Source organism: Lampetra planeri, chromosome 35 (assembly GCF_965212315.1).
Source record: "Lampetra planeri chromosome 35, kcLamPlan1.2.h2, whole genome shotgun sequence".
NCBI lineage: Eukaryota > Metazoa > Chordata > Hyperoartia > Petromyzontiformes > Petromyzontidae > Lampetra > Lampetra planeri.
In genome coordinates, this window is record NC_136141.1 from 7006865 (window position 1) to 7034780 (window position 27916).

General features: G+C 45.3%; 1 protein-coding gene across 1 annotated transcript; it reads right to left on the reverse strand.

Annotated features, from left to right (window-relative positions):
- Positions 1-62: 62 nt before the first annotated feature.
- On the reverse strand, positions 63-27916 carry LOC144730352 (F-box and WD repeat domain containing protein 10B-like). The gene is made up of 15 exons (XM_078611110.1): positions 27813-27916; positions 22599-22872; positions 21826-22105; positions 20522-20716; positions 18409-18561; positions 16570-16697; positions 14887-15015; positions 13714-13823; positions 12223-12426; positions 11222-11343; positions 10317-10465; positions 9069-9211; positions 7153-7311; positions 5208-5464; positions 63-2338 (listed from the first exon to the last, which is right to left on the reverse strand). The coding sequence occupies exons 2-15, from the start codon at positions 22833-22835 to the stop codon at positions 1389-1391; spliced, it is 3216 nt and encodes a 1071-aa protein (XP_078467236.1). The 5' UTR covers positions 22836-22872; positions 27813-27916; the 3' UTR covers positions 63-1388.

The window sequence follows — 27916 nt, forward strand, 5'->3', positions numbered from 1 at the left end:
TTATACAACTGCTTATTTCGTTTGGATTCCGTGAATAAATGCAGCCCGAGATTTTCCCGCGTGAAAATATAATTTATTACATTACAATGAGATTCCAAAAGCATCACATGGCTTTAAACAAAAGAAATCATGAAGTGCTTGGTTTTTCTAAGCACTGATAATACAATGCCACACATAGCGGAGATTGTTTTACATCAACTGACAAGTGACATGAACACCTTATTGTAGACCAGTGTTTTTACTTTTTGTTTCTTTCGGTAAAGTCACGTAGGTATCAAATCAAATAAATCACGACGTTTCGGGCGCAACACAAGCGTCCATCATAAGGTGGGAAAGCATGGTCTGCTGCTGAGGCAGGAAAGCATTGTCTGTTGCCCGAAACGTCGTGATTTATTTTATTTTCTACCTACATGACTTTACCGAAAGAACCAAAGAGTATAGATTCCTGCAGTCACAAAAGCTTCAAATCACCAGCGTCTTTGTTTTTATGTCAATGCAATTTCGTCTTATAATTACTGGGACTGAGAAAGATGGTATTATATCCGAATATTACACTTATCAGGATTGTTGCTACAATGCACGAAACTCTTTTTTCGAAAAGTGCCATTAAACTAACGTTGTAAACTGCACGCTAACAAAGAGACTGTATATCAATCAAGAGATTGGAATGAGCTGACAAAACAGCAACGAGTGTAAAACACAACCATCAAGAGCACTAAATTATAAATGCAAAAAAAGTTATTTTCCAACCGAAAACACAACACGAATCCCAGCATCCTTTGCGTGTGCAGATGACATCTGCTGCAAACCTTTTTGTGTTCGAGAACAGCCCACGGAAGGGGATGTCACAACAGAACTACTTCTTGAATCCCTTCGAGTGACCTCTGATCCACAAAATCGAGGGCAACACCTTAGCACCCACTTTGTTGTGTGACAAACAAACTATTATGTTTAATTATCAGAGCTAGAATGTCGTCAAATTAAATGTAAAACCAAATATAATGTCGTTTGGATTCTAACCCAGGACCTCAGTAGTGCCAGTTCAGTGTCCTGACCTCTGAGCCCACTAGGCCATTAGTATTGTGGCATTTGACAAGAGCCAAAGCGGATAAAATGAGAGCGAGCAAGTCAATTTAAGCACAAGGGAGGGAGAGCATGAGAGAGTTGAGTGACTGTGATACAACTGTTCAGTCACAACCATACCAGGGTTATTGCCACTGCCTCTTGATACAGTGCCAGCCAATACTACACCTAAAGGTGCACATTCATAGCTTGACGTACTTATGACCGGGGCTCGTTGCGGTGCAGTCCCGTCACAGTAGAGTGTGCATGCATCCATCGCTTATTTCTCCACAACTTCCTAAATCACAAAGGCGCGTTATGACCCGTCACTTGCTAGAGCGGCACCTGCTCAAATCCTGCCTGTCCACCACGCGTTGCCTGGACGGAGGAGCTACGCCTGCTGCATCCTGGCTCTGAGCCTCCCTGTTAAGCTGCTGCCCCTGGGACCGCCCGGTGCAAGACCTCAATTCGACTAAGCGACTCGGCGAGGCCTGGGGGCGGTGGGTTCCTTTATCGGCGGAACCCAGCCGGCTCAGGGCCGCGCCAGCGCCCGGGTGCCCAGGATGGAAGAGCATCCTCGTGTCGCCAATAGGCCGCTCGGCCGACGTGGTGAACCTGCCGACTCGGTGCAGCTTCGGGGAGGCCGAGGTTACCGAGCGGGGCCGGGCCCGTGCCGCGCACCGCGCGCTGCCCGGTGTCTCGCAGAAGCCGAGGCTGGTGAGGGCCCGTGCGAGCTGGGGCCGGGGGATGGAGGAGCTCGCCACTCTGCCGCTCGGCTCTCGCTTGAGCTTCGAGTCGAGCACCTCCAAAGGGGTCGCCATGGTTTTCACGAACGTCAGCTTCCCCAGCGCAACGTTCAGAACCGACGGCTCGGGCGAGCCGACGCTGCTTCGTGCCGCCTTGCCGCGTTCATGCGCTGTGGAATCCTGGCTCTGCCTGACGCCGTTTGGACACGGTGACTTAGGGCGTTCTGCTTTCGGCAGAACAATCGCTTCCGAACTCGTGGAATGTGAAAGCTCTACTTGGGGAGATTTCAAAGGCGATGGTTGGACCGCCGTCGATTTGATTGGATCCAGTTTAAGCCCTTTAGTGTTCAGCATCCCTGGCTGGTGATTTTTTTCGGTGTTGATGCCAAGCTGCTCTGAGCTCTGCTTCTGCCGCATTGCAGAGATCTTGAGATATATTTGATCTGCAGTCATTGGCCTCTTTTGCCAGTGGAGATCAAAGCTGCGCAGGACATCTTGTGACAGAGGTAGTGATGCTGTGTGTCCTCTCTCTAGAATAACAAAATAAATAAACAGTGCATCAATAAGAAAGTCACATGCTTCTCTTGAGTTAAACAGTGTTCCATTATCTTAATATCTTTGAAATGAAAACATTTTATATTTTAATCTGACATGAATATTTTTTTGTATTTAATATAATTATTTTCAAACGTATATGATTATTAATATATGTGCAAATACAAATAATTCATATAAATGTCACAATTAAAACGCTACACACTCTAGTTGAACAATTATCATAACATCTGACAGAGATTCATACAGTGATTCATACAAATAAGGCCACAAAATAAGCATTTAGCTGTTGCAACATATTGCATGACTAATTCTACAAACTTTTATCAACCAATTTATGTTGTTACTAATACTGTCTACACTGTTTATGTACACACACCTCGACCTTTGATGTCAAAAGATTCACTTCCAATGCGCGATGGGGAGGGATTCTCAACATGGGTGGCCCTGACTCACTGGCCAACACTCCTTGTTGCATACTTGAAGGCTCAGCCATGGACGAGAACTTTTTCTGCATTAATGGTAGCTTTGCATATTGCTGTTATCTTTAACACTTAGGCTGGCGCGACCAATATCATCCATAATACAGGTTTTTTAGGGTTTGATTGCGTAAATATGAATGTATAATGAATAAGCCAACCGGTAGTGGATACCCATTGTAATTTATACGCATTCATTAATCCCCCCCCCACTTCGTACAAGAATGGCTCACAAGTGACGTCATCACATCTACCCCTCTATTTAAGGAACCAAACGGGAGGAGGATTTCTCCACAAATCTGGCTGCCGCCTTATGGCGCCGGTTGTAATTACTGGCGAAACGTCGTACTCAGATTGTAAATGTTGTGGATTTGCTCTCCAACTGTACTAGTAACGAATTGGCATGTTCTGTTTACGTGAAAAAAAACTTACTAATTGGCGGGTTTAACGATACATTTATATTTACGCGATCTAACCCAGAAAAAGCTATATTATGGATGATATTGGTCGCGAAAGCTTACATGTTAAACTAAACCCATAACATTTATAATTCAAGTACGACGTTTCGCCAGTAATTACAACCAGCCTCATCAGGCGACAGCTAGAGTTGTGAATATATCCTCCTGTTTCGGTCTTAAACAGAGGGATGCATGTGATGTCGTCACTGTGTCAATTGGCTGTGTCGGGTGGTGTCGGGTTTAACGAAAAATTAATACTTTGGTTTAAAGCTTTCGTGACTGCAGGGATTCATAGTCTTGGTTCTTTCGGTAAAGTCACGTAGAAGGGAAATAACAAAATAATAAAAATATAAAACAATCTCACGACGTTTCGACTGCAACACAAGCAATCATCATCTGTGGATTTCACACCTGATGATGATTGCAACACAAGCAATGATTGCAACACAAGCAATCATCATCAGGTGTGAAATCCACAGATGATGATTGCTTGTGTTGCAGTCGAAACGTCGTGAGAATTTTTTTTGTTTTATATTTTTTTTATTTTATTATTTCCCTTCTACGTGACTTTACTGAAAGAACCAAGAATATGAAAAATTCACAGTTACGTGATCTAACCCAAAAACCTCTATTATGGCTGTTATCTGTGAAATACTGGAACGTTGCGCGATCAAATCCCAGCTAGGGGGTTAAGCAAAACCTTCACTCTACAGACATTATAACGAGTACTGCTTAGTACACGTGTACATGTACACAGACCCGTTTTGTCAATCTACTCCTGGATGGGGACATCCCCAAGCCGTGCGGGTCATGGAGGGGTTATTTTAATATGCTTCACCACACTGGCCAGTGCCGGTTGGTGGAAGTATATATGTACGTATGTTGAACTTCTTTCGCACTGTACGTTGCCAACCAATGCTAATCGGAGGTGCGGGGGTGGCGGCGACGGCGAGGGGGGGGACAACAAATTAAACACAAACAGCAGAGGTGTGGAGCACAGACGTGGACGTGACACAAAGTACAATTTAATTTTCCTGCACTGCCCATTGCTGACCACCACACAGCCCCGCAAGCCCTATAACAACCTGTTGTGCATGGTGGCAACCCATGCAAGCACTATTCTGGCTCAACCCTGCTCACCGTCCGAGATCTGATGAGATCGGGTGCACCCTGGGTAAAAATTGTTGTCGTTATCATCGGCACTTGGTGCATAATACGTACGTTTTACTTTGCGCGAAGTGGGAATTTTAACAGTGGGTTATCCTTTAGACATACTGGTCCCCACCATAGGAATGTGGAATTCACATCACTGGCTCAGGGCTACGAGCAGCCATCGTTATAATCGTCGAGACAATGTGAATGTTTTTCTTTTTTTTGTAACAGCGGCTGATCCACCATTACGGCTGAACTGAACAGGTGCCAGTGGCTGCACGACACCTGACTCACAAGGAGAACTTCAAATCCAAGTGAGAGTTTGACTCATTCCATCATCCTTCCAGGACACGATAAAATAAGTACCACTATGTAATGCATCAACAGTGGTTGCCCTGTGGTTAGACAGGTTCCGTGCTATAAACATGTATAATTTCCACTACAGCACAAGTTTAGGGCCGCCGACAAAGACGAGTGCCCTCCAGTGCTCGACCGATCATGGGAGACACTTTGACAGTGACTCCGTCGTGACTCCGGTTTCACGTGACGAACAGAAGCGACTCTTCAGCGATGCGTCAAATCGTGAAGACTCCCCGCGGTATCTTGTGGTGGCGAAAGCTCAGTAGGGAAAATACAACGCTCAACGTGCGGCCTACCACTCAAGAGATTATGAGTGGCTCGGATGAGGAAAGCCTACGGGCTTTAAACCGACGCTGCGGTAACTTCGTCCATTTACACCCCGATCGGAGGCGCACCTGTCAGTAGAAGCGGATGCGTCCCGGCTGCCCCGGTTTTGCCCAGTAATGCCGAGCGAGGTTTCCGGACGCGCCGGGCTCGTGTGGGCAATCGCCGCGGCGCTGGCGCTGCCGGCTCATTGCCGGGCTTCTCCTCCTCTCCCTCCTCCTCCTCTTCGACCGTCGTCTTATCCACGCACTCGCTCGCCGCGTCGTAATCCCACCGCACGTCTTCAAACTGAAACACCAGCACGCTCGTCGGCGTGTTGATCAGCAGCCTAACAGACGCGACGGGCAACGGGAGGGCCACTTCCCAGTCAGGACACGCCGCTGTTTGGTATATTCACTGTGGTATTTGTATATCTGTGATGTGTTTATGTAGTAGAGGTGTATCGTACGGACAGTGCGAAATAAGTTTAACATACATACATATTCGTATCTCCGCTTCACGAACAAGTCTACAGAATCAGGCCCGATCACGTCATATTTTGGAAACTAAGAGGGGATGAGACTGGATAGTGCTAAGGTGAGGGACCAACATGCACAACAGGTTGGTATATGCTATTACAGGGTTATGCTGTGAGCAGCAGAGGGCAGTACAGCACAATCCAAAGTTATCCTGTACTTTCCATGCTCCCTTGCCTTTACCACTTCGCACTCACCGGCGTGGTGAAGAATGGTGAGATAATGCCCACGACCCACATGGCGTGGGGCAGTCCTAGGGCTGTACACATGATCATACCCGCATATAACTAAGTAACTGTTATTATTGCATATAAATTAAATGTAGCTCATAATTTAGTGTCACACAAATGTCTTTTTTCTGAGAGCATACGTGATTCAGAATCATTTATACTGTTTAAAATTACTTCCAAAGTATTGACTTTTTATCGATATATGCATACAATATATAAATATGAGTGCTGAGCAGAGGTGTGGACTCGAGTCATGTGACTTGGACTCGAGTCAGACTCGAGTCATGAATTTGATGACTTGCGACTCGTCTTGGACTTGCATAACAATGACTTTGTCCCACCTATGAGATGTGGACTCGAGTCATGTGACTTGGACTCGAGTCAGACTCGAGTCATGAATTTGATGACTTGCGACTCGACTTGGACTTGCATAACAATGACTTTGTCCCACCTCTGGTGCTGAGTAATGTGCATTTCACAACTTTGCAGTGATATTTACGGTCTGCCTCGCATGCAAGAGGTGCCAGGTGAATGTTGTATTTGGCTTGAGCATCGATGTCATTATTATCATCATCACGCTTGTTTACCCAGGAAAGCCTCGCTGAGTCTCAAAACTCCGTTTCAGGAGTGTGCTACTAAGTTTTCGTAGTAAGGGGGGCGATGCTACTGTTTGTAATCCCAATTGAAACATCTGCAGGAGTGTTTTTTTTGTCAGAATTGGAATGTGTTGGACCAATACTAGTTACCTTGTATGTTTTTTTAAGCTATGGAAGAAATCTGGAGAACCCGGAGGGTACCCAGGCAGAACAAGGGGGAGAACGTAGATAATCCACACAGAAAGGTGACCGAGGCAGGGAATCCAACCCGGAAACTTCTTGCTGTGGGACACGAGTGCTCCCCCTGCGCCACCACCCTGCCACCCTGGAGTGTGATGTCACGGGACAGGGGTGCCACGGTGGCGAGATGTTAACTGCCTCACCTGGTATGCAGGAGGTCGATGGGTTCGATCCCAACCCCGACACCTGTATATTTGGAGTTTGCGGTGTCTCTTTCCCCGTGGTTGTGTGGATTTTTCTCCGGACCCTCTGGTTTTGCGCTCCACGTTTAGAAACGTGCGTTTAGAGTATTTGGCTGCTATAAATGTCCACATGATCAGCCACTTCGTTGGGCTATCATTTGTGGCCAGGTCGCTTTTGAAAAATAGCTATATAGCGAAGTGGGGCCTTACCTGGTAAAATAAAAATATTTTTTCTTAAGTTCAGTTTAGACACCTGCTGTCGCTTGTGGCCAGGTAAGTGATCGGCTCGGAGTGGCTGTTTCCCCGCATGACACGGAGGCAGTCGCCAGACAGCAAGTTGAACACGCGGATCTTGCCGTCGGCACAGCCGGTCACGACTCGCAGGTACAGCAGGGCCACGGACAGCACCTCCCTGTACTCGCACGCAGACCCACGCTCGCTTAGGTTAATGCTCGCGGTCACGCTACATTTCAGTGTGTGTGTATGTTGACCTTCTTTCACACCGTACATAGCCAACCGTGCTAATCGGAGGTGCTGGTGAAGTACAACAAACTAAACACAAAAAACTGTTCGAAAGAAGTTAGCTTTAAATCAGTTCATAGCTCCAGTGGATACGTAATATCAGAAGGGAGAGCATTCAAGACGCCCACAGAACTGACCCTGGAAGCGTGCGATGCGGTGATCGTCTTTGTTTGATGGCCAGCCAAAAGCCGCTGCGAGGATGACCATAGTTTGCTTGATTGTTTATGCTCCTTGACGAGATCAGCAAGGTATTGTGGTTTATTTGTGGCAAGCACTTGGTGTGTAATGAGTGCAACCTTATAATGTATTCATTCGGAAAGCAGAAGCCAATGCAGCTCGGCGAGCACTGGACGGACATGGTCGGATCTTGCAGTACCCGTCACGACACCGTGCCAGAGAATTTTGTACACACGTCCACACGGTCCCTCCGATGCGGTTGTTAATCCTCATCAATGAGTACTCGAAAACAATGACGTGAAATGTTTCTCCATCTCACTCTCACACCCTTTCTCATTCTCCGCAGTATCATGTGAACGCGTGTCCTTGTATCTAATAGGATCTCCACCTTTTAAAGAGACGTGCCGGCTAAAATGGGCTTAGGAATTTTTGTGAATAGTGCTATTACTGCTGCTGTTGTTGTTACTGATGGTGATGCTGATGATGAAATCGGTGTTGATGCTGCAAAGGCTGATGATGATTATACCTATAAGACTTGCTGCTGCTGATGATCATAATGATGATGATAATGATGGTTACTGCTGCTGCTTTTGCTGTTGCTGATGAATAATACGTTAAACAATGTGCCCTGAACTATACCTATTCATTTTAGGACATGTTTTCCACATATGTGGAAGGTGCAATGGTGCTCATTTAAAAATGAAAATATTCAAATTTAACCTTTGATGAATGTGGTATATAAAAAAGCATATATTTCAAAGATGACAACTGTGTGGTTATAAAAAGACATTCATGCAAATGCATTACGGTAAAGGTCATGATTGACTTCACAGTTAACCATCGAATGCACCATTCCAAGTCTACAATGCATCATGTTTTATGAGTGTCTATTTCACGCATATATACCCAACCTTACTGCGATTGTTCCAAATAGTTGTCATTCAGCATCATCAGGATTCTGAATACCTTCCCCATCATGAGCCATGTGAGCTGCACCTAGACTGTAATAACCATTGTCTTTGCATGTCAAGAGGTTGACGAGCATTGCTATTTTTAAGACAAATCACAATGCTCATTTTTACATATTGCCTTTTGAGAATGTATGTTCATCTTACTGTTATATTCGTATCGCTGTCCCTGCTGGTTTTAATGTACAGATGAATGTATTGGTTGATAAACTATGAACTAAACTATTTTTATTTCACCAGGTAAGGCCCACTGAGCTATATAGTTATTTTTCAGCAGCGATCTGGCTATCACAAACGATAGCTCAACAAAGTGGCTCATCACGTGGAAACTTATAGCAGCCGAATACTCTAATGGATGCTTCGAAATGTGGAGGGAAAAACCGGTGTCAGGGTCGGGATCAAACTCGCAACCTCCTGTATACCAGGCGAGGTAGTTAACATCTCGCCACCGTGGCACCATCGTGGTGATTCTCAGGTCATGCTGGCTAAAGACGAGCCTCACCGGGGATGCCTGAAAGCTGCAATGGAGAGTCTGTGCCTTCCCAGCATGCTCCAGGTCATGGCGAATCCATCCACGCCTCCTGTCACGAGGTGCCATGCGTCCAGCGCAAGGCTTGTGATGGCTCCACGATGACCCTCCAGAACCTTGATGAGAGGTCAGCACCACCACCATGATCAACATTACCACTGCGGCCATCACTACCACCATCACTTCCACTATTACCAACACTATCACCATATCCCCCTCCACCAGCACCACCACCATGATCAACATAACCACTACGAACACAACTACCACCATCACCCCCACTATTACCAACATTACCACCATATCCCACTCCACCAGCACCACCACCATGATCAACATTACCACTATGACCACCACTACCATGACCAGTACTACTATCGTTATTACAAAGACAAAGACCCCCCATATGGCCTTCACAGACTTTTGGGGCAAGTACTGTTAGCGAGCAGCTATGAAGGTCGGCACGGCACACGGGGTGGATAGCCAGCAACACGCCCGGCCGCGTTTTTCTAGTGATGATGTTTATACACCGCACCAGGTACTCATTTGAGGCTGAGTTGATCTAGGGAAGGCCCAGGACCGGTTTAGAAAATCGTCACGTGTTGGTCATGAGTGGGAATCGAACTCGGGTCGCCAGGTTCTTAGCGTAGCATGATAACTGCTACTCTGGCTACCACCATTACTACCACCATTTCCATCACTATTATCACCACCATCACCACCTTCTACATGTCTAAATCCGCTCAAGCCTCCTGTGAATCACGTGACTTCTATGTGGCAGCCCCCACTCTGAATCCCTCACACTCTCCCCGCCCCCTGTGAAAACAGACGATGCTTCGTGCATTAGTCGAGGCCCTTATTTAGCTTCCCTATCTCATCTCTCCCTTGTTTCCCTTTCTCCTTTCTTTCTCCATCCTTTTCCTCCCATCTCCAATTATCTCTCTCATCTCTTCCCTCTCTCTCCCATTCCTTTTCTCTTTCTATAGATTATATCGGTGACTCTACTCCCATTAACGTGGTGTGCCACGTGTACAGAGACGCTAGTCGTATTGATTCTTGAATAAAATTGCGAATCTCAATCAGAAACACTTCACCGTCACATGCTGACTTTGTCGGCGTACAAACTGTCGAGAGTCCAGAGCACAGAATGAGAAGAGTACTTCCTACAGTGCCGCGATATAAGCATGACAAATGCACGATTTGAGAGCGAGTGGGGCTCACCTTGATGAGGCTGCCGGATTCCAGGTGCCACACCTTGACTAGGCCTCCCTCGCAGCCGCTGGCCACGTGCCCGGCGTTCGCCCCGACCGCTCGGATGCACCGCCGGTGCTTGAGAGTGTGCAAGCAGCGCCCCGTGTGAACATCCCAAACTGCCGGAACATGGAAACAAACAACACAGGCCTCCCATCGCTTTACGCGGTCGATGCTGCGTTCCCAAAAAAAAGCGCACAAAGCGAAATCGCGTAGCATCAGAATCGGAATCTTTTTTTTTATCCTGGAGAAATCCGATGAGCTATGGAGCTTTTTTTCACAGATGTCCATTAGGTGCCGGTGAATTCGTTGATAGTTCAGCACATCGGTGTGTTGCAGAGTAAACCCACAACATTTATTACACTGGTAAATGTTGTGGGTTTGCTCCCCAACACACTCCAATGATAAATGTTGTGGGTTTACTCTCCAACACAACGGTATGATTAACTACAAACGAATTGGCACGTTCTGTTTACGTGACAAACCTTACTAATTGGCTGTGGCGGGTGGTGGTGGGTTTAACGACGCATTTATATTTACGCGATCTAACCCAAAAACCTCTATTATGGATAATATTGGTCGCGAAAGCCTACGTGTTAAACTGGCAATGATAGTAGCGACAGAGATGGGTTGTACTGAGAAATTATTCTGTGAGCGTAGGCATTGCGGACATCTTTTAAGCTTCCCCCCGAGGCTATCCTTTGGCTATCAGACTTCGACGTGGACTCGTGAGTTTCGATACACAGCAGTTGAGATAAGCAGGCGCAAGTCCGTGGATTGCTCTAAACGTCAGCACCTAGTACGCTTCGATGATCGTTCAGAGCAAGTGGTGCTCATTGCCGCATATCCGCGCGTACACAGAAGGTGAGCAGCACCTTTGACATGCGCGTCCTTGGCTCCAGACACTAAGCAGTCTCCGTGCAGGGCTAAGCAGGTGACTGTGCCCTGGTGTCCACGGAAAATCCGCAGGCAGGCACCGCTGTGCATGTTCCACGACCTACAGCACCACCAAATAAAGTAAAAAAAAATAACTTAAACAAATCTTGTCTTTTTTACCGGGGTGGTGGTGGTGCATGCCTGTAATCCAGCATTGTTGAGGCGAGGGTTGGTGGATCACATGTTTTGAAACTTCCTTTCGTCTGTATGGGATAGAGTGTTTCCCCCTCGCACACGTGGTTTTTGTCTGGGTGCTCTAGTTTCCTCCGACCTGCAAATAAACAGTAATTGGCCGATAACACCATAATTTCGAGGGCATTTGCTGGCGCTGGCTCATCACGTGCTGTCTTCCCGCTTGTCTGTGGCTCCTCGCGCCTCTGAGTTGTTCTCTCTCTACGAGAGTGAGTGGATACTGTTGCGGTGCGTTACATGTTGAAGTTCTTTTCACATAACTTTTCGCAGGCTGTTCTACAACGATGGGTGATGCGCGCTTTCAGCAAGTGTTCTGAATAAACAAATCATCTCGTGATGTGATGCTGAGAGCACAATTAGAATACATTTGGGAAAGAAGGCCCGAAAAATAAAATAACAAGCATGCTTGTGCATGGATTCTGTAACAGTGTCCAACATGTGTTTGTCCTTTAAACTATTTATTCGCAGTAAAGAAGCCGATGGGTAGGGCAAAATGTGATTGCATATTTCAATAAAGTAATTTTGGCTCTGGTTTATGTCTGCTAGCTTTGGCCATTTTTCTAAAGGGTGAGTCTCGAACAGCAACACAACTCCAAACTAAATTTACATTAGATCATCTTTGCGATAGTAATCATTACTCCTTGTTGCAGACAGATGGTCCGACTGACAGACGGACGGACGGACGTACAGACTGTTGTTAATTGCATTCACGCTCTCCAACTCAGTTGGAAAGCGTTAAAAGAAAAACCTGATGCTCAGGTCGTAGCTGCCGCTGAGGAGGAGGCCCCTCTCCTGGCACACAAGGACAGCGCGGACGCTGCCCGCGTGGCCGCGGATCACGGGGGGCACCTCCTTGGCTCGCTCCACGTCCAGCAGCCGCACGTGCCGGTCAATGGAGCCCAGCGCCGCCAGGTGGCCTCCCGCGTACGCCACCACCCGGCACGGCTCCTCTCTGCAACCACGGGAACACCACGTTAGCCGTGAGATTCATATATATGTATATATATTTTTTATTTAACCCAAATCAACAGTCGTAACGGAGGGCACATAAACGTACGAGCAAGGCTTGCGTGTCCAGATACATTTATTTTGAATTCTCCAGCAATTCAGCAAAGCAGAATTACTTTTAGCGGTTGGCAATTTTGTTGAGACAAGTGGGATGAGCGAAAATTATTAAGTGTGTTAGGTGTGCAACGATGTATCCGTTCATCAATTAAATGATGCTCACGATACAAGCGTTGAATTAAGATTCTAAGTATTTTTGAATTTCATTCATATGCCTTGTGTTTTATTTTTTATCGCGGACGCTGAGCACAAGCCCAAAACGCCAAGCGACAAACAGCACTTTCGAATGTGTTTCATGGACACAAGACTTTAATACGTTTCTGCAATTGAGTGAAGATATGAGAACTTATAAAAAATAAATGATGGGAGGGAATTCCGAAGTTGAGTAGTGCGAGGAAAGAAGCAGATTGATAGGTGTTGTGACCTGCAGGATAGTAGTTAAACACAATATAGATACAATGTGTGTATGGCTGTTGAACTTATTTTGCACCATACGTAGCCAAGCGTGCTCATCGAAGGTGTGGAAATAGCCAAAATGAAATAGCCAGTCTGGTAGACACAAAGCCCCTGACACTGGTGGAGGAAGCAATGTGTGGAATTCGCGTTACCTATTGGGATCACCTGACCCCTGCTGCTACGTTGACCACAGGAGAAAAAAATCACAGAATTCTTGAATCGAATCGCAGCCCCCAAAACTGTGACAATTCAACGAACTGTGAGGAACGTGAATTATGACGAGCTTAAAATACACATGTCAGCACCATAACAAGGTGACAACGTGCCTTATTTACAATGGAGACATTGACATTCATGAACAACTCATAAACACTGCCTTAATGTGGGAAAACATGAACAGTAGGTTGACGGCCAGTTGTTGTTATGTTTTAAGTTGTTGACACGTTCTAAGTTGTTGACACGTTCTGAGTTGTTGACACGTTCTAGGTTGTTGACACGTTCTGAGTTGCTGTCACATTCTGACCCCGCCCCCACTGGAAATCTGAAATAGAGCTTTGTAGTGCATCGGATTCCATCGGATTCCTCCAGCATGATTCTGAAGAGTGTTTAACTCGTGCCTGCACACCACCGCCAATGAAGTCCATACACCGACGGTACGTGTACGCGCCACGTAGAAGAATAAGCCAAGCGGCGCTTACTTACAAACAGCAACTCTTACTTTTGTAGGACAATGAGGACGTTGTAAGCGCTGCAGTAGACATTCCTCTCCTCCATGTGTACCACCCGTGTAGTAATGCCCTGCAGTGCAGAGGAGAAGCTGCTATTCACCTGCAAAACGCAAACACAACCAATCCGTAAGCCCATCTTTACATGTCACGAAAATAGCCATTACCTTCTCTGTGAAAATTATCAATGAAAAAGGTAAACACACTACATTTCTCCTTCGTATATATGTCTCCCCACGTAAAAACACACACAATAGTATATCTTACACAACCCATTGTCCCAACGGTCTTCTTGGAGTGCATCATTTCAGCAGCATTGAATAAGTACAAGCAAACTGTAGACCGGATTGAACAACTATGTTGTTAATTATATTCTCCAGAATGACACCATTTATTATTTTTATGCATTACATAATTTGGTATCGAACTAGGACCTATATCTTGAAGAAATGGTCCTTGACTATAACATCTGGCAGTTCACCAGGATTGATTCAACCTAGCCCAATTGTGCTGATGAGAAGCTTTGTGTCAAAACCAGTCCAGAAATTGGCAGGACTGAACCAATGCAGCTGAAGTAATGCACTCCCAGAAGGCTGTTGGGTCTGATGGCTTGGAAAATACACTTTTAGTTTTTTAACGTGGAGAAACAGACATAAGAAGGAGAACTATTGTTTGCGTATCTTATGTTGCCTATCTTTACAGATCATTGTCATTTATTGGCACATTCCCTCGCCGGTATGGATTTGGTTTCAATCATCAAAATGGACCGCAGAGCTTAAGCCTGATAGTTATTGCTCAGTCCTGTTGGTCACATCATTCACAAATGGATTATCTGTGAATCCCACAGAGAGTCGATTTTTTTACAACTGTATTAATATGGATCGTGGCGCAGTGGTGAGCTGGGGTGCGCTACGAAGCTGGCGCCCCGAGTTAGATTCCCAGCCGGAGCAACTCACGTCAGTGGCAAGTTATATCTGAACCGATCATGGAACCCCTCCCCACCACCCGTCCGTTCACCAACCAGCAATGACCAGCGTGGCAAAGTTTGGCCAAACAATCCCAATGACCAACACGGCGTGGGGACGCTTTCATCCAGTGATGGATTGACAGAGGGCTGTAAATGATTATCATTAACGAGTTCGTGTAGTGTCGCTGAGAGTGGCCACCTTGGTGGTAGCGCTGTGAGATGCCATGTCTCCAGTGGAGATGAGGTCCAATCCATTTTCAGCGAGCGCTGGCACTTCCACCTCTCGTAGCCTGGCGTACACTGGGTTCACCCTCTTGGCCGATGTTCCCTATTAAAAATACAATCACAACACGATCGGCATTCCTTTTCAAATGTATAGCCACTAAGCCTCATAATTTAAACACATTGCATACAGCATATATAAATAGGTAACGGTGCAGCCTTGCAATTGCTTGTTGTATACTCATTTCTACTGCTAGGTTGATAGAGGTGGGTGGGCTTTGAGAAATTTCCATGATTATTTCACCTGCTGCGCTGGGAGATGGAATCAAACCGGAAACCTCTGGACTGCAAGTACAATGTGCTAACCATTACACCACAGCAGTTCCCAACATAAAACATATGAATCTAAATAAATTTATTTTTACGTAAGAAGTTCAATGCATATTCCGTGATCTTCAGAATCGATAATAGTTAATGAACCTATTTATGATTATACCCCCAGTATTCAACACTGTGAGTACTGCACTGTGTTTGCTTTCAGAAATAACAGCGCTAAGTACAACAGGGGTAGTTGGTTCATATATTCGACCATGTGGCTGAAACATTAGCTCTTAAATTGTGAAAGTCAGTGCTCTTGCGACGCAGAAGTAAACAATAGTTTCAAGTTTACTCTGTTTAATCAGGCGAAAGTTCCAGAGATCAGGATCGTCCAATTTGCAAGAGTGATCTGGAAAATTGGTCTGTCAATAGGGGGAAATGTTTGCAAATGGTAATCCCAATTGAGCAATGTGCAGTGTAATTTCCGAATTTGGCAAATATTGACCCTGATCCGGGGCCCACAATGCCCCCCTCTTGTGAATGACGTAACGTCTGCTGTGAAGTGGATGGCGCGTAGTGTTATTAAGGTTAATACCGCGCCACAGTAATACTCAGGGCAGCCAAATGAGTCAAGAATCCGTGATTTTTCTCCTGTGGTCAACGCAGCAGCCTCTTGTGGCAATAGGGGGTCACGTGAAACCAACAGAAAATGTGAATTCCACTCGTTGATTCCTCCACCCATGCCAGAGACTTTGTCTACTCGACGGGCTATTTCATGTTGCAGCTACCTCTCGTCTAAGTCATTGGCACCATCGATGATGGTCAATGTTGATGGTGGTTGCAGTTGCCACCTGTTCGTGGTTTCCCAGGATCATGCTCTTGTTGAGGGCAGCTGTCCTCAGATATCCTCCAGTCTTCCGGGACGTTAAAAGTTCTCTGTTTTCTGAGTTGCGTAATAATACACTGCTCAAGACAATTAATTTACTCATAGTCCTCCCCTATCCTGGTTTTGTGTATATGTATGTTGAACGTCTTTTGCACCGCATGTAGTCAACCGTGCTAATCGGAGGTGTGATATACTTTTTCCCATGATGTCTCAGTTTTTGCTGTACCTCAGAGGTGGAAACCCTAATGGGTAGTGGATGAAGGAGGATGCTGTATATAGAACGTCGATGACTATGCTCAGTGGCAAAGGTGGCTTTGGATTGATATGGCGTGAGAAATAAATGACAGATGACGTCATTATTTGAGTCGATTTCGTCAGCAGTTGTGTCTGCAGAGCTAGAGCAGCTTGATGATTCCTGGACATTGCAGGCTATGCTCAAATGAGGGGAGGCTTTACCTGCAATGCCATGGCCTCGTCCCTGACCACCTGTTTGACGATGCTCTCCTTCTGCACCTCCGTCACGAGGTACCGCCAGTGAAGTGACACGTGCCGGCAAGCCGACAATGAGGCCTGGTCCAATATACCTGTGGGGACAATAATAATTATTTATTCATCCAGGAAAGCCACGTTGAGTCGTAGAACTTTTTTCTGGAGTGTCCTGCGTTGCATTTTTATGCTAAGTGTATTTTAAGCCAATTAATGAGCTTCTATACACGTGGGAGTATGTATGTATGTTGAACTTCTTTCGGGCCGTACGTAGTCAACCCTGCTAATCGGAGGTGCAATGGTGGGAGGAAACCGGAGCACCCGGAGAAAACCCGCACGTGCGAGGGGACAACACTCTATCCTCGTACAGATGGAAACAGATGGCGGTTGGACCACTCGCTGTACTGCTTGCTCCTAGCGAGTCAGGGTATGGCACCTCCTCGACGCCCACGGGAAGGGAGTCCCACAAAACCATTTGTGCGTTGCACCAACCCTAGTTTGCCTAAAAATTGCTGGATTACAGGGGTGCACCACCACTGCTCAGAGCAGGCATGTCGTACAAGTATCTGCTAGGACATTGTATAACCCAGGGGTCGGCAACCAAAATAACAAGAAGAGACATTTTTTTCTAAATCGGTAAAAAAATCTTTAAAGTGAATACGAGACGGTGGGTCCTTAATAAATTGCGTCACGAGCAGTCCTTAAAGAACCGCATGTGGCTCCGGATCCGCGGGTTGCCGACCCCCTGTATCAACGGTGCATTGTTTCCAGTGGGTTCTCTTGCTTCACGGTGGATGCATGCACAGTTGGTCAAAAATCGAAGTGTTTCCCTGCAGCATCCCCCTTCTTCACTTGAAGCCCTCCCTGCGCAAGTGGTTTAAATTCCATATTGCATTGACAAGGGACAGTCTCTTCAAAGGGCAACAGCAGTTAACCTCCCATTAGGAGGTATGGTGTAGTTTTTTTTAAAGATAACTTGACATCGATTCAAAACTACTTCACTCCCGGTATTGTCCACACATATATACGTGAACTTTATTTAAAAACTTAGGTGTGTCTTGAAAATAACAGTGGCAGGACATTTAAAAGCAGTCTCAAACTGAATCTGGGGATCTCGGTATGATATACTGCTACTGGCTGCCCCTCTAAAACCTATCTTGGCAAGTGGCAGTGCAAATCTGAAGAGATCTTTACGTAGCGGTAGACTGGGCATAGTGGCTGCTGGTCATGGTAAGCTTACGATGGCGCATAACTACAGTGACTCGATTTTAAAATTAACACACAAAAATGGTTTGTCAAAGTTGGTATGCGGGAATTAAAATGACAGAAAATGAATCTTTTACAGCAATGCACACAGTGCTAATTATGCCTGCCAAGAATAGCACACCTATAAGTTATCATACGTGTATTTCTAGACCTCAAATGCTTGACTTTACATTGGAGAGAGCAACAGCAGCATATTGAAACTGTCAGTGTTAGAAGAGCTGTGTGCACGTTACGCATGTCCAACGTTGCCATGTGGAGAAATGTACTATCATTAAATCCTGCATAATTTTCATTGATTTACAAACCTATACATAGCATGTTCTACAGATAGCCGTAATTTTTGCGGATATTAGTTATTTAAAATGTTTTGTCATGTTTTCTTACCAGATTATACAATTGTTTATCCCAATAATAGTTTGCTAGGCATGTACTGTAAGCCCACACATAGTTTTAGAGCTCATTAACATTCACATTTGCCAAAAATAAAATGCGTGTTTATATATATACAAATATTTTTGGCCAATTTGCAACTGCGGTATTTACCCAGTATGTATTTGGCGAGATGCACAGGAAGGCTCCGGATTAAGTCCCTTTGATTTCCCACACCAGCAAGGTGCCTTGAGAAGGTTTCCATTCCAATACGATCTCTACGTCTCTTGGTCTTGCTCTTCTTGGAATAAGGCGTCACCTCTGACCCTGAAGGGGGAGAGACAGACAGCTGTGACCTTTACACACCATCCCCGCACCGTCTCTCCCCCCCCCCACAGACGTTCATGCCCTAAACTGGGATCCACACAAAGCTTAAACATTTTTGGACACTCTTAGAAACACAAACCATGTTAACAATTTCAGAAATGCATTCATCATCTCTATAATTTCAAACATGCATTCTCCAAATTCAGTTCCGAGAATGCCAAGCGCATAAATACCAGGGCAGCATGTTTCTGCATAAAAGTTATTCAAAACTTCTGCATTCGAGTTGAGACTGGCCCAAGATATTATTGTTCTCACGTTATTAAATCCATCTTCTGTACCATAACAATGTGGGCTTTCATTATGGAAATCCACATAAAAGCTCTGTACGTGAGCAAAAGTGCCAATTAGAGAAATACAAGATTTTAAAAAAATGTATCTAGTTATAATAATGCTCTTGACCAAGGAAAGCCTCATTGATTCTAGACTCTACTTTTTCGGAGGGTCCTGTATCCGGATATTTTGCAATTTCGTGTCGGAGGAAACTGGAGCGCCCATAAATACAAGAGGGTAACGCTCAAAAGCTCTGCACAGATGTATGCAATAATCTATTGCTATAATGCCATCTCATGGTCACCATGCAGCCTAAGCAGGGCTGTATGCCTACGAAAACTAAAGGGCTTAAGACAAAAATGTGACCATGTTTTTGTTTGTATGAAAAACATGTAACCAAGATATCGTCTGGAATAAATATATTTATATGGCAAGGATAGGCACAGTGCATATACAAAGAGGCAGAGTCCTGTTAATAACAATAAAAAAAATCATAAGGTGAGAAAAATTTACACCGGAGATTAACTTTTCAAGATTTTTTCATTGCAAAATTAGCAATGACATTTTTTTCAATAATTTCAAATTAAATCTGCTTATTTGCGGCACACAGCATGCTCCCATATAATTTGAGCACAGACTAAATAATGAACATATCAGCAGTAACGACATCTGTCCACCGGCTGGACGAAGTCCGCGTGAAACAAGCGAGTGACAGTGGTGGTAGAAACACGTGGCAGCAACAGTAGCGACTGAAGTTATCACTGAAGGAGTAACAGCGGCGGTAGTAACACGGGGCAGCAGCAGTAGCGACTGTAAAAAGTTATCACTCAAGGTGTGACAGCGTTGGTAGTAACACGGGGCAGCAGCAGTAGCGACTGAAGTTATCACTGAAGGAGTAACAGTGGTGGTGGTAACACGGGGCAGCAGCAGCAGCAGTAGCGACTGAAGAAAGTTGTCACTGAAGGAGTGACAGTGGTGGTAGTAACACGGGGCAGCAGCAGTAGCGACTGTAGAAAGTTGTCACTGAAGGAGTAACAGTGGTGGTAGTAACATGGGGCAGCAGCATGGAATGATGCCGTCACCCTGCTGCTCTATTTAAGATCCGGAGGAGGTGGAGGGCTTCTCTATTGTGGCAAATCACCCGATGATGCTGGATGTAATTACCAGCGAAACGTCGTACTCAAAAAATGAAAATGTTGTGGATTCACTCTTCAACACACCGGTGGGCTAAAGTAGTGAACTATTTGTCTTGTGTCAACGTGACACATTTTTTACTGATTGGCCGTGTCGGGTGGTGGAGGGTTGCGACACGCGATCTAACCCAAAAACCTTTATTATGAATAATATTGGTCGCGAAAGCCTACGTGTTAAAATGTGCTTCAATCGAAAAAACGGGTTCAAGCATTCGGACAGACGTGGGGAAACAGGGGTTGTGCATGGGTGAAACAACGTAGCACGGTCCAAAATTGACCTCTCGACTTCATAATGGATGTGCCACTCCACATCTCCAGGAAACGTCAATCTATGCTCGCACCATTGCACGCCGTCACGCAGGCGGCATGGGAAAATACGGTACGCGCTTGAAAATCCCCGTGGGGAAAAAAAATGAGTGGAAGCTATCTCCACGTACCCATGACACCGACAATGTTTCGGCGCAGGCTCGGTGGCACCATGCCGGGTAAAATGGCGCAGTAATCCCGTCTGGCAGCCACCAGCAGCTGCAAGTCGGGATGATCTTGTGTCCGGAAGCTGTCATTTGAGCTTCGAGTCTCGCCAATTTCCTCTTCTTCCTCTTCTCCTCCTCCATGCCTGCCTTCTTCTCCTTCTGGAAGATGTGATTGCACACATAGTCAGGTTATTCTTATTTCAAAATACACACCTTCATTTTGCTTTTTTATCTACGTTGAATATAACCTTAGCATTCAAACGTTTTACGTGCACCAATGGATGCAACTCATGCACAAACATAGCATAATGACGTCGTTTGGATATTGAATGGTGGAGGCGATGGAGCGGTGGTGTATTGGCTGGTATAGTGGCGACCAAAATTTGATTCCCGGCCACAGCTAACATCGTTGGTGAATGATATCTGAACTAGTTCTGGGCCTCCCTCTTCACAAGCCCACAATAACCAACATACTTAAGAGGAAGCATTCATTCAGGAGCAGATGGACAACGGGCTGTGAACTATTTAATTAATATTATACTGTAATATTATAATCTAATCCAGCTAGCTGGGTGGCACTCTGCCACCCATATGTGGTCATTGGCTGACATAAATAATTTGTACATACATGACATATCCTATGGTCCACAAAAGTGTATTCATGGTGATTTTTAGGTAACCTCTTGCAATAAAACAATGAATGTATGTACTGTATGTTGAACTTCTTTCACACTGTACGTAGACAACCATGCTAATCGGAAGTGCGGGGGAAGGACAACAAACTAAACACAAAAAGCAGTTCTAAAAAAAATAGTTTCAATCTAGAATGAAAACTGCATAGCTCCAGTGGCTTCCTAATATCGGAAGAGCGTTCCAGACGGCCGCAGGGCATCTGAAAGCGTGCGATGCAGTGACTGTCTTTGTTCGATGGTTAGCCAAAAGCAATATTCGTAATATTAGTAATAATGACAATTTTTGCAGCACCGTAACATGGCAAGCCATTACTGCTGTATACTATTTTTCATATGGTTCCTGATTTGGTATGTTTGGTTATATCAGTGTTAAGGAGTGTTTGCTCGGCTTGCACCGCCTGTTGTTTGGCCAGATGTTGACTCCCCAGAGCAGTTCCTAGCACGTCAAATGAAAACCGGCACGTCATGCCGAACAACGCGCTACGTAACCTTCAAGTTCAAGTTCAAGTAACCTGAAAACACATCGGAGGCAGATAACCAATCGAGTGGCGGCACCTTTCCAGGCACCGTGCTCACCCGTTCGCCAGAAATGCTGCCGCTCCACGAGGGCTTGCACGAGTTCACTGAGCTCGAGGGAGAGGCATGGGTCGCACGCACGAAGCGCTCCCAGCAGGAAGAGGGCCTGGCTCCAGACGCCGGCGGACGAGAACCACTGCCACGCGCGGGAAGCCTCCCTGCCGGGGTGTTCCACGCCACGCAGGCTCTCCGGCACGTCCGCCCACACGAGCAGGTTGCTGGCTGTCGGCCAGCTAATGACCGATCGGGCGTACGTCAGGTCTTTGGCCAGGGCTGGAAGCTGGGGGAGGTGTTACACAGCCATCATAATGGTTTTCGTTAATATCCAAGATATTTTGGAAATACATTAGTCACAGTACTGAACTGGCACTGGTTGAGATCCTGGGTTCTCATCCAAGCAGACAGCTGCCATTAAACTGGGTTCTCGAGTGTAGAGAATTGATGATCTCAGCCCGACCACCAATGAATGCACAAAAAAACAGTGGCGATAAAGAAGACGATTGAAGAGACCTCACAGTTCTGGAGCCTCATCTTCTCAGCCCATTTTCTGACACAGTGTGATGAGCCGCTAGCTGCAGAGTTGCAAACGTAAATCTCTTTGTCTCACGCCGTGGCGCCAGTAGCACTAATGGAATGCAATTGAGAATAAGCCAAACAATAATTTGAGAATTATTTTAGATTACTTAGAATTATTTTCCTTTGCGAAGGATGTTTTTGTACGAATGCAAAGTTGACTAATTCCTCCACTCCAATGTTGCTGCATGCTGGCCAACCTGGATCGTCTGGGCGAGTTGACTCAGCGACTTCCTCGCTCTTGTGCGCAGCAGAAGGCCGGCCACGAAGTCTCTCTGTGCTGAATGTCCCAAGTGGCCCAGCCAGGCCGTGGTGCGGTCCAGCCAGCTGGTAAGCATGCACGCCTGGCAATGCCCGCAGCTGGTGAGCTCCCGGGGCACCGCGTGGCATCGCAGCTTGGGGTCAGCGTCCACACCTGCCGTGGTCGCTTCCCGCATGTCCAGCGGATGCCGATTGCCAACCTCGCAATGCCTGCTAAAGACGTACATGATTGACAAATGGCCACAATCACTGGTGTGGCCGTCACCATGCCAGCGATGCTTAGTTATTGCCGCAGGGTTTGTTTCAATTTCCGTAAATCCAGTGACGTTTGGGTAAAGGGTGGGTGAGTGGTGGCAGGTAGGAGTGTGTTAATGTGCACGTGCAGTCTACTGTATATACAACAACATGCTTTCACGTCAGGAGTAAATACATATGTACGATGGAGTAATGTATGTGTGTTGAACTTCTTTCGCACCATATGTAGCCAACCGTGCTAATCGGATGTGAGGAGGACAACAAACTAAACACAAAAAGCTGTTCAAAAGAAATTAGTTTTCAATCTTCATTTAATGACATATTTACTATTTACTGTAATGTATTCAAGGAAAGCCTCATCGAGTCCCAATACTAGTTTTCATATGGTTCCTGAATTGGGATGTTTGGTAATATCAGTGTTAAGGAGTGTTATGCATGTGACAAGAAACTGCCATACAAGCACAAACCATAGTCATACAAGGCGATAACAGTAAAGGGTTCACATGGATGGGTTTTAGAAGCCTTTTGCTGGATTACTATCTCCTGGTCATTTCGTAGGCCAGTGGTTTTAGGATTTCACAAATCTCTATGATATCCACCAACCCATGCTTCAGAAGAAATGCATATGGATGGGCATGCGCTTAAAGCTTATGCTCTTACCAAAGGCATATAGATTGATTTATATTAATACAAAAGAGGATGGGTATACGCACACCCCTTGGGAGCAAGTCCAGACAAGACAAAAATCCCCCGTATAGCCTTAAGAGACTGTTGGGGCAAGTGCTGTTAGCGAGCACCTATGAAGGCTGGAACAGCACACGGTGGGGGTGGGTGGCCAGCACCACGCCCGGCCGACTTTGTCTCCTTAGTGGCGATATTTACACACCGCACTAGGTATATGAGACTGAGTCGACCTAGGGGAAGCCCAGGACCGTCTCAGGTAATCGTCATTGGTGTTGGCCATAAACGGGAATGGAACTCGGCTGGGTTCGTAGCGCCGTACGCTGACAGCTTAAACAACACACACTGGTTTGTCCAGCAATGCTTATATCCAAATTGAATGTTTATTCTGAAGTTGCCCTTTTCTGTCCCCTCACCAGTGTCATATAAGGATGTGTTGCTTATATCAGAACTGTGCTTATGTGAGCTGTGCTCCTATTCAGCTTATACTGCACTGCCAAAATTTGCTTTGACCTTCAAAAGATATGTAATGTGTTTTAGTTTCATTGTTAAATGTTCCCAGCTACACCTCTGTAATATGAAGCTGAAAAACATACATTGATGGTAATTCCATATTGCCCATTGCTCACAGTTGGCATCGTCCATCTCGTGAATAATTGCTTGTGATTGCCTTATGGCAGCCTGGCACAGACAGATCTGCCTCCCGCTGGGCAAAGGGCATCTAATGCCAGCAATCAAACAGTAATTGGTCTGGCAGTGTTGACTGCAAATCAACTATTCTAAAAACACTACATCTCATAAGAATTCCATGCAATACCGGAGAGCGTTCTGTAGTTCGGATTTTGCCGTGTTATACAATCATTGGTTAGATGGATCACTGGTGTGTTTCAGATTAGGAATAAGTTAATATATATACGAGATAAATAAATACTGTTTTGAGAAAATAGCTTATGGTGAAATCACTTGAAATGTGCCCAACCTCAATGACTTTCGGAGGCAGAGCAGGGCTGTGCCTGGCTAGTCATTGTAAAGGGAACCACCAGACACGTGGTTGTGAGGTGGCCAGAATGTGGCAGTGTTACTCCTTTAATGTGTCGGGTTTATTTTATAGATGCTGTAACGCCAGTTTTCTGCTCGTGCCAAATACTAATGCAGACGCCTCCTAAATATGAAAAACAAATCGGATTTTCTGCTTAAATAATACATATAATTATTAAGTATTAGTCAAATTAACTGCAGTGGTTTCATGATTCCACAATACTGTACAAATTAAATCAAATATAAAAAAAACTTGTTGAAGGTGCAAGTTTCTGAATAAATTTCATCAGCACGTTGATTTATCATGCAGCAAAATGGTACAGTTTAAGAATAGTCTGCATTCCATTTACATTCTACACCACACTTAGCTGGACTCTTTAAATCATCATTATAATGGCCATTCAAAAACTTGAAATGTTGCAGCTTTTTCACTCCAGCTTCAAGTGAGTTGAGGACCTGTTGCCCTGGGTCATGTAAGTGGTAATATTCTAACACATGCATTCATTGCTGTCAACTGCATAGTGCTGTGTGTGTGTTTCGGATGTATGTGAATCGTATGATTAACGCAGGACAACTTTAGAATGTATTGCTTGGTCATACCTGAAGTGACCTTTTCTGTTGAAGAATTAGTATTGAATCGTGAGTACAGTTGTAGATCGCAATCCACGTGCGTCAGTAGCGTATTAAGTAGCGTTAAAAACGTTTTGCTTGCACAATACAAAACACAATTTGCACATTGTTCACGTAAATTCTCCGCTTTTTCTGTCCACAATTTGGAACCTGCGGTTAGAGTATTTGGCTGCTCTACATTCCCCCATTCATAAGCCACTTGATTGCGCTATCATTTGAGGCCAGGCCGCTACTGAGAAAGAGCTATATAGGTTAGTGGGCTTTACCTGGTAAAATATAATAAAACGTGTGAATGACAGGCACAATGGATGTGCGGATAACAGCAAGGCCCCCAATCGACTTAGGAGCATATACTTGGTATGGCGGGTAATAGGAGGGCAGAAAAGAGAGTATTCACCATACAGTGTAATACATTTAATCCAAGTGAAAGCACATTCAGCCAAGTCTAATTTATCACAAGGCGGACATGAATTAGACACACAGCTGGAACACGGGAATGGCCAGAATACGAGAAGAAAGGAACCAGGGGAAAACGCATACAGTAAAATGACTTTAAACAAACTCCATTAACTTTTAAATAAAATGATATTGTATTCCCCGTAAATTGAACGTAACATGGCAAAAACAATGAAAATATGCGCTTTAAGAGCACTGTACAGCATTACTTATGATACAGAAAAACATAAATGTAAAAAACGATTACCGTACACTTGAGTTACTAATCAAACAAATCAACCTTGTGTAAAGGGAAATAAGAATGTAGTATTGTTTACACAGTGCAATACAATATGTACTCAGGGTTGACTGCTGGCGCAGTAGTTAGCACTATGAACCCAGCCATTTGAGTTCCAATTCCCGGCCAAACCTCCCATCATTGGCGATATCTGGACCGGTCCTGACCTTACCACCTTCACCAACCAGCGTGGCTTACCTAGTAAGGTCAAAACATTTCCACGACACGACCAACACGGCGCGGTAATAAGGCCTTCATCCAGCAGTGATTGATTTTATTTTGTTTTATTTTAAAGCAAACGGCAATACATGATTACGTTTTACGAACATAATTTCAACTTGCACCTCGCACAGTATACGCTCACTCTCGAAAAGAGAGAACGACTCACAGGCCCGAGGAACCACAGACAAGCAGGAAGGCAGGCGTCAAAGTTTGCCCAATCTCTGTAGTCCTCTATGTCAGTGACTCCATCAATATTTATTTTACGTGCCAATATCGCCCTTAATAAAGTGGGAATCGGTGCACCATTACAGCAGAACCGGGAGCGGTACAGGGGGGGGGGGGGGCAGAGAGCAATAGGAATGAGAAAAAGAGACTAATCACGACCTCAGCGGCTAACACCGACTAAGCAAAGTAAATTTAAACTGCGCGCAAAATAAAGTGCAACCGCGTGTAACAGATAGCATAAGAAAAGTAAGTAGTAAATAACACATATAAGTGAATGAAATAATTTTCCTTCTTAAATTGTATATATTAAAGTTGGACTTGGTGACAGCCACACACATTGGAAGGGTAGACCAATTACCCTCTAGGCTCTGGAGCTCACTTGAATGAAGGCACTTCTGTCAGCAATGGGGTGACCACGCAATTGCAGCCCTGCGCCTTTAACTGTTGTGTGTGTATCAGCATTGAGGACCCTTTAATAACTATAAGCCCTTGTAGGCACTACAAATTGTACATAATTAGATCACAGCTAGAACACAATGCCTTTCTCCACTACAATTTGTTACAAACCCACGCACCGCGTAAACTTACACATGCACAACGGGCTAATTGGATACGCAGTACATCACAGCAGGGCAAAGTATATTGATTTCTTACGAGTGATTTCCATAATTTGTTTACCAATTAAAGCCTTATTGAGTCTCAAGGCTCATCTTCAGGGAGGGCCCTGCATTCCAATGTTTGGCCACATTCGTCAGTGGCTTTTCTTCGCGTGGAAGGACATAGGAAGTGCCCGGAGTAGCCCCAACCCATGAAACACAATGAGCGATAAACACTGGATAGGACCGCACATATGGGTTCATAAAACACATATTTGCTGTACTGCCACACGCGCGCAAGCCACCTCGGGTCTTTTTCATTTTAAATGCCACAATTCTCTACGTCGTCCACCAACCCTTGCTGGACTGCAGGACATACGGAATTATAATATTACAGTCACCAGGGCTTCATTGCAGACGGCGGAGCTATCCAGGTTACAGTTTCGAAAAAAAATGTGCTCCGAAAAAGCGGGCAGTTTTGTGGTTGTCCTTTAGAATATTCCATTGGACATCAAGCCCTGACAATAATGATGATAACGACGACGACACGCAGTATAAAACGGTGGATTGAACACGGCACACACAGCGTTTCTGAAACAATAGCGTCTTAAATGTAAGTGACCCTAACGTGGCCGCGGCTGAGTCGTTAAAAGTTAACACAGCACGGCGCAACAGAAGAACTCACCGGCTCCGCGCGGGTCTTAAACCACTTTTTTTTTGTAACCGTCTCACTCAACACCACCCCCTCCACCCCCTAAGTCACTTTGACGTACCGCAGGGATACTTCGCTTTGCCGGCGCTCGTTAGACCTCTGCCTTTAAACTCTTTCGAAAAAAAAGCGTCGCGGCTTCTTCTGTGGCGCCCTCGAGGCGCGTCG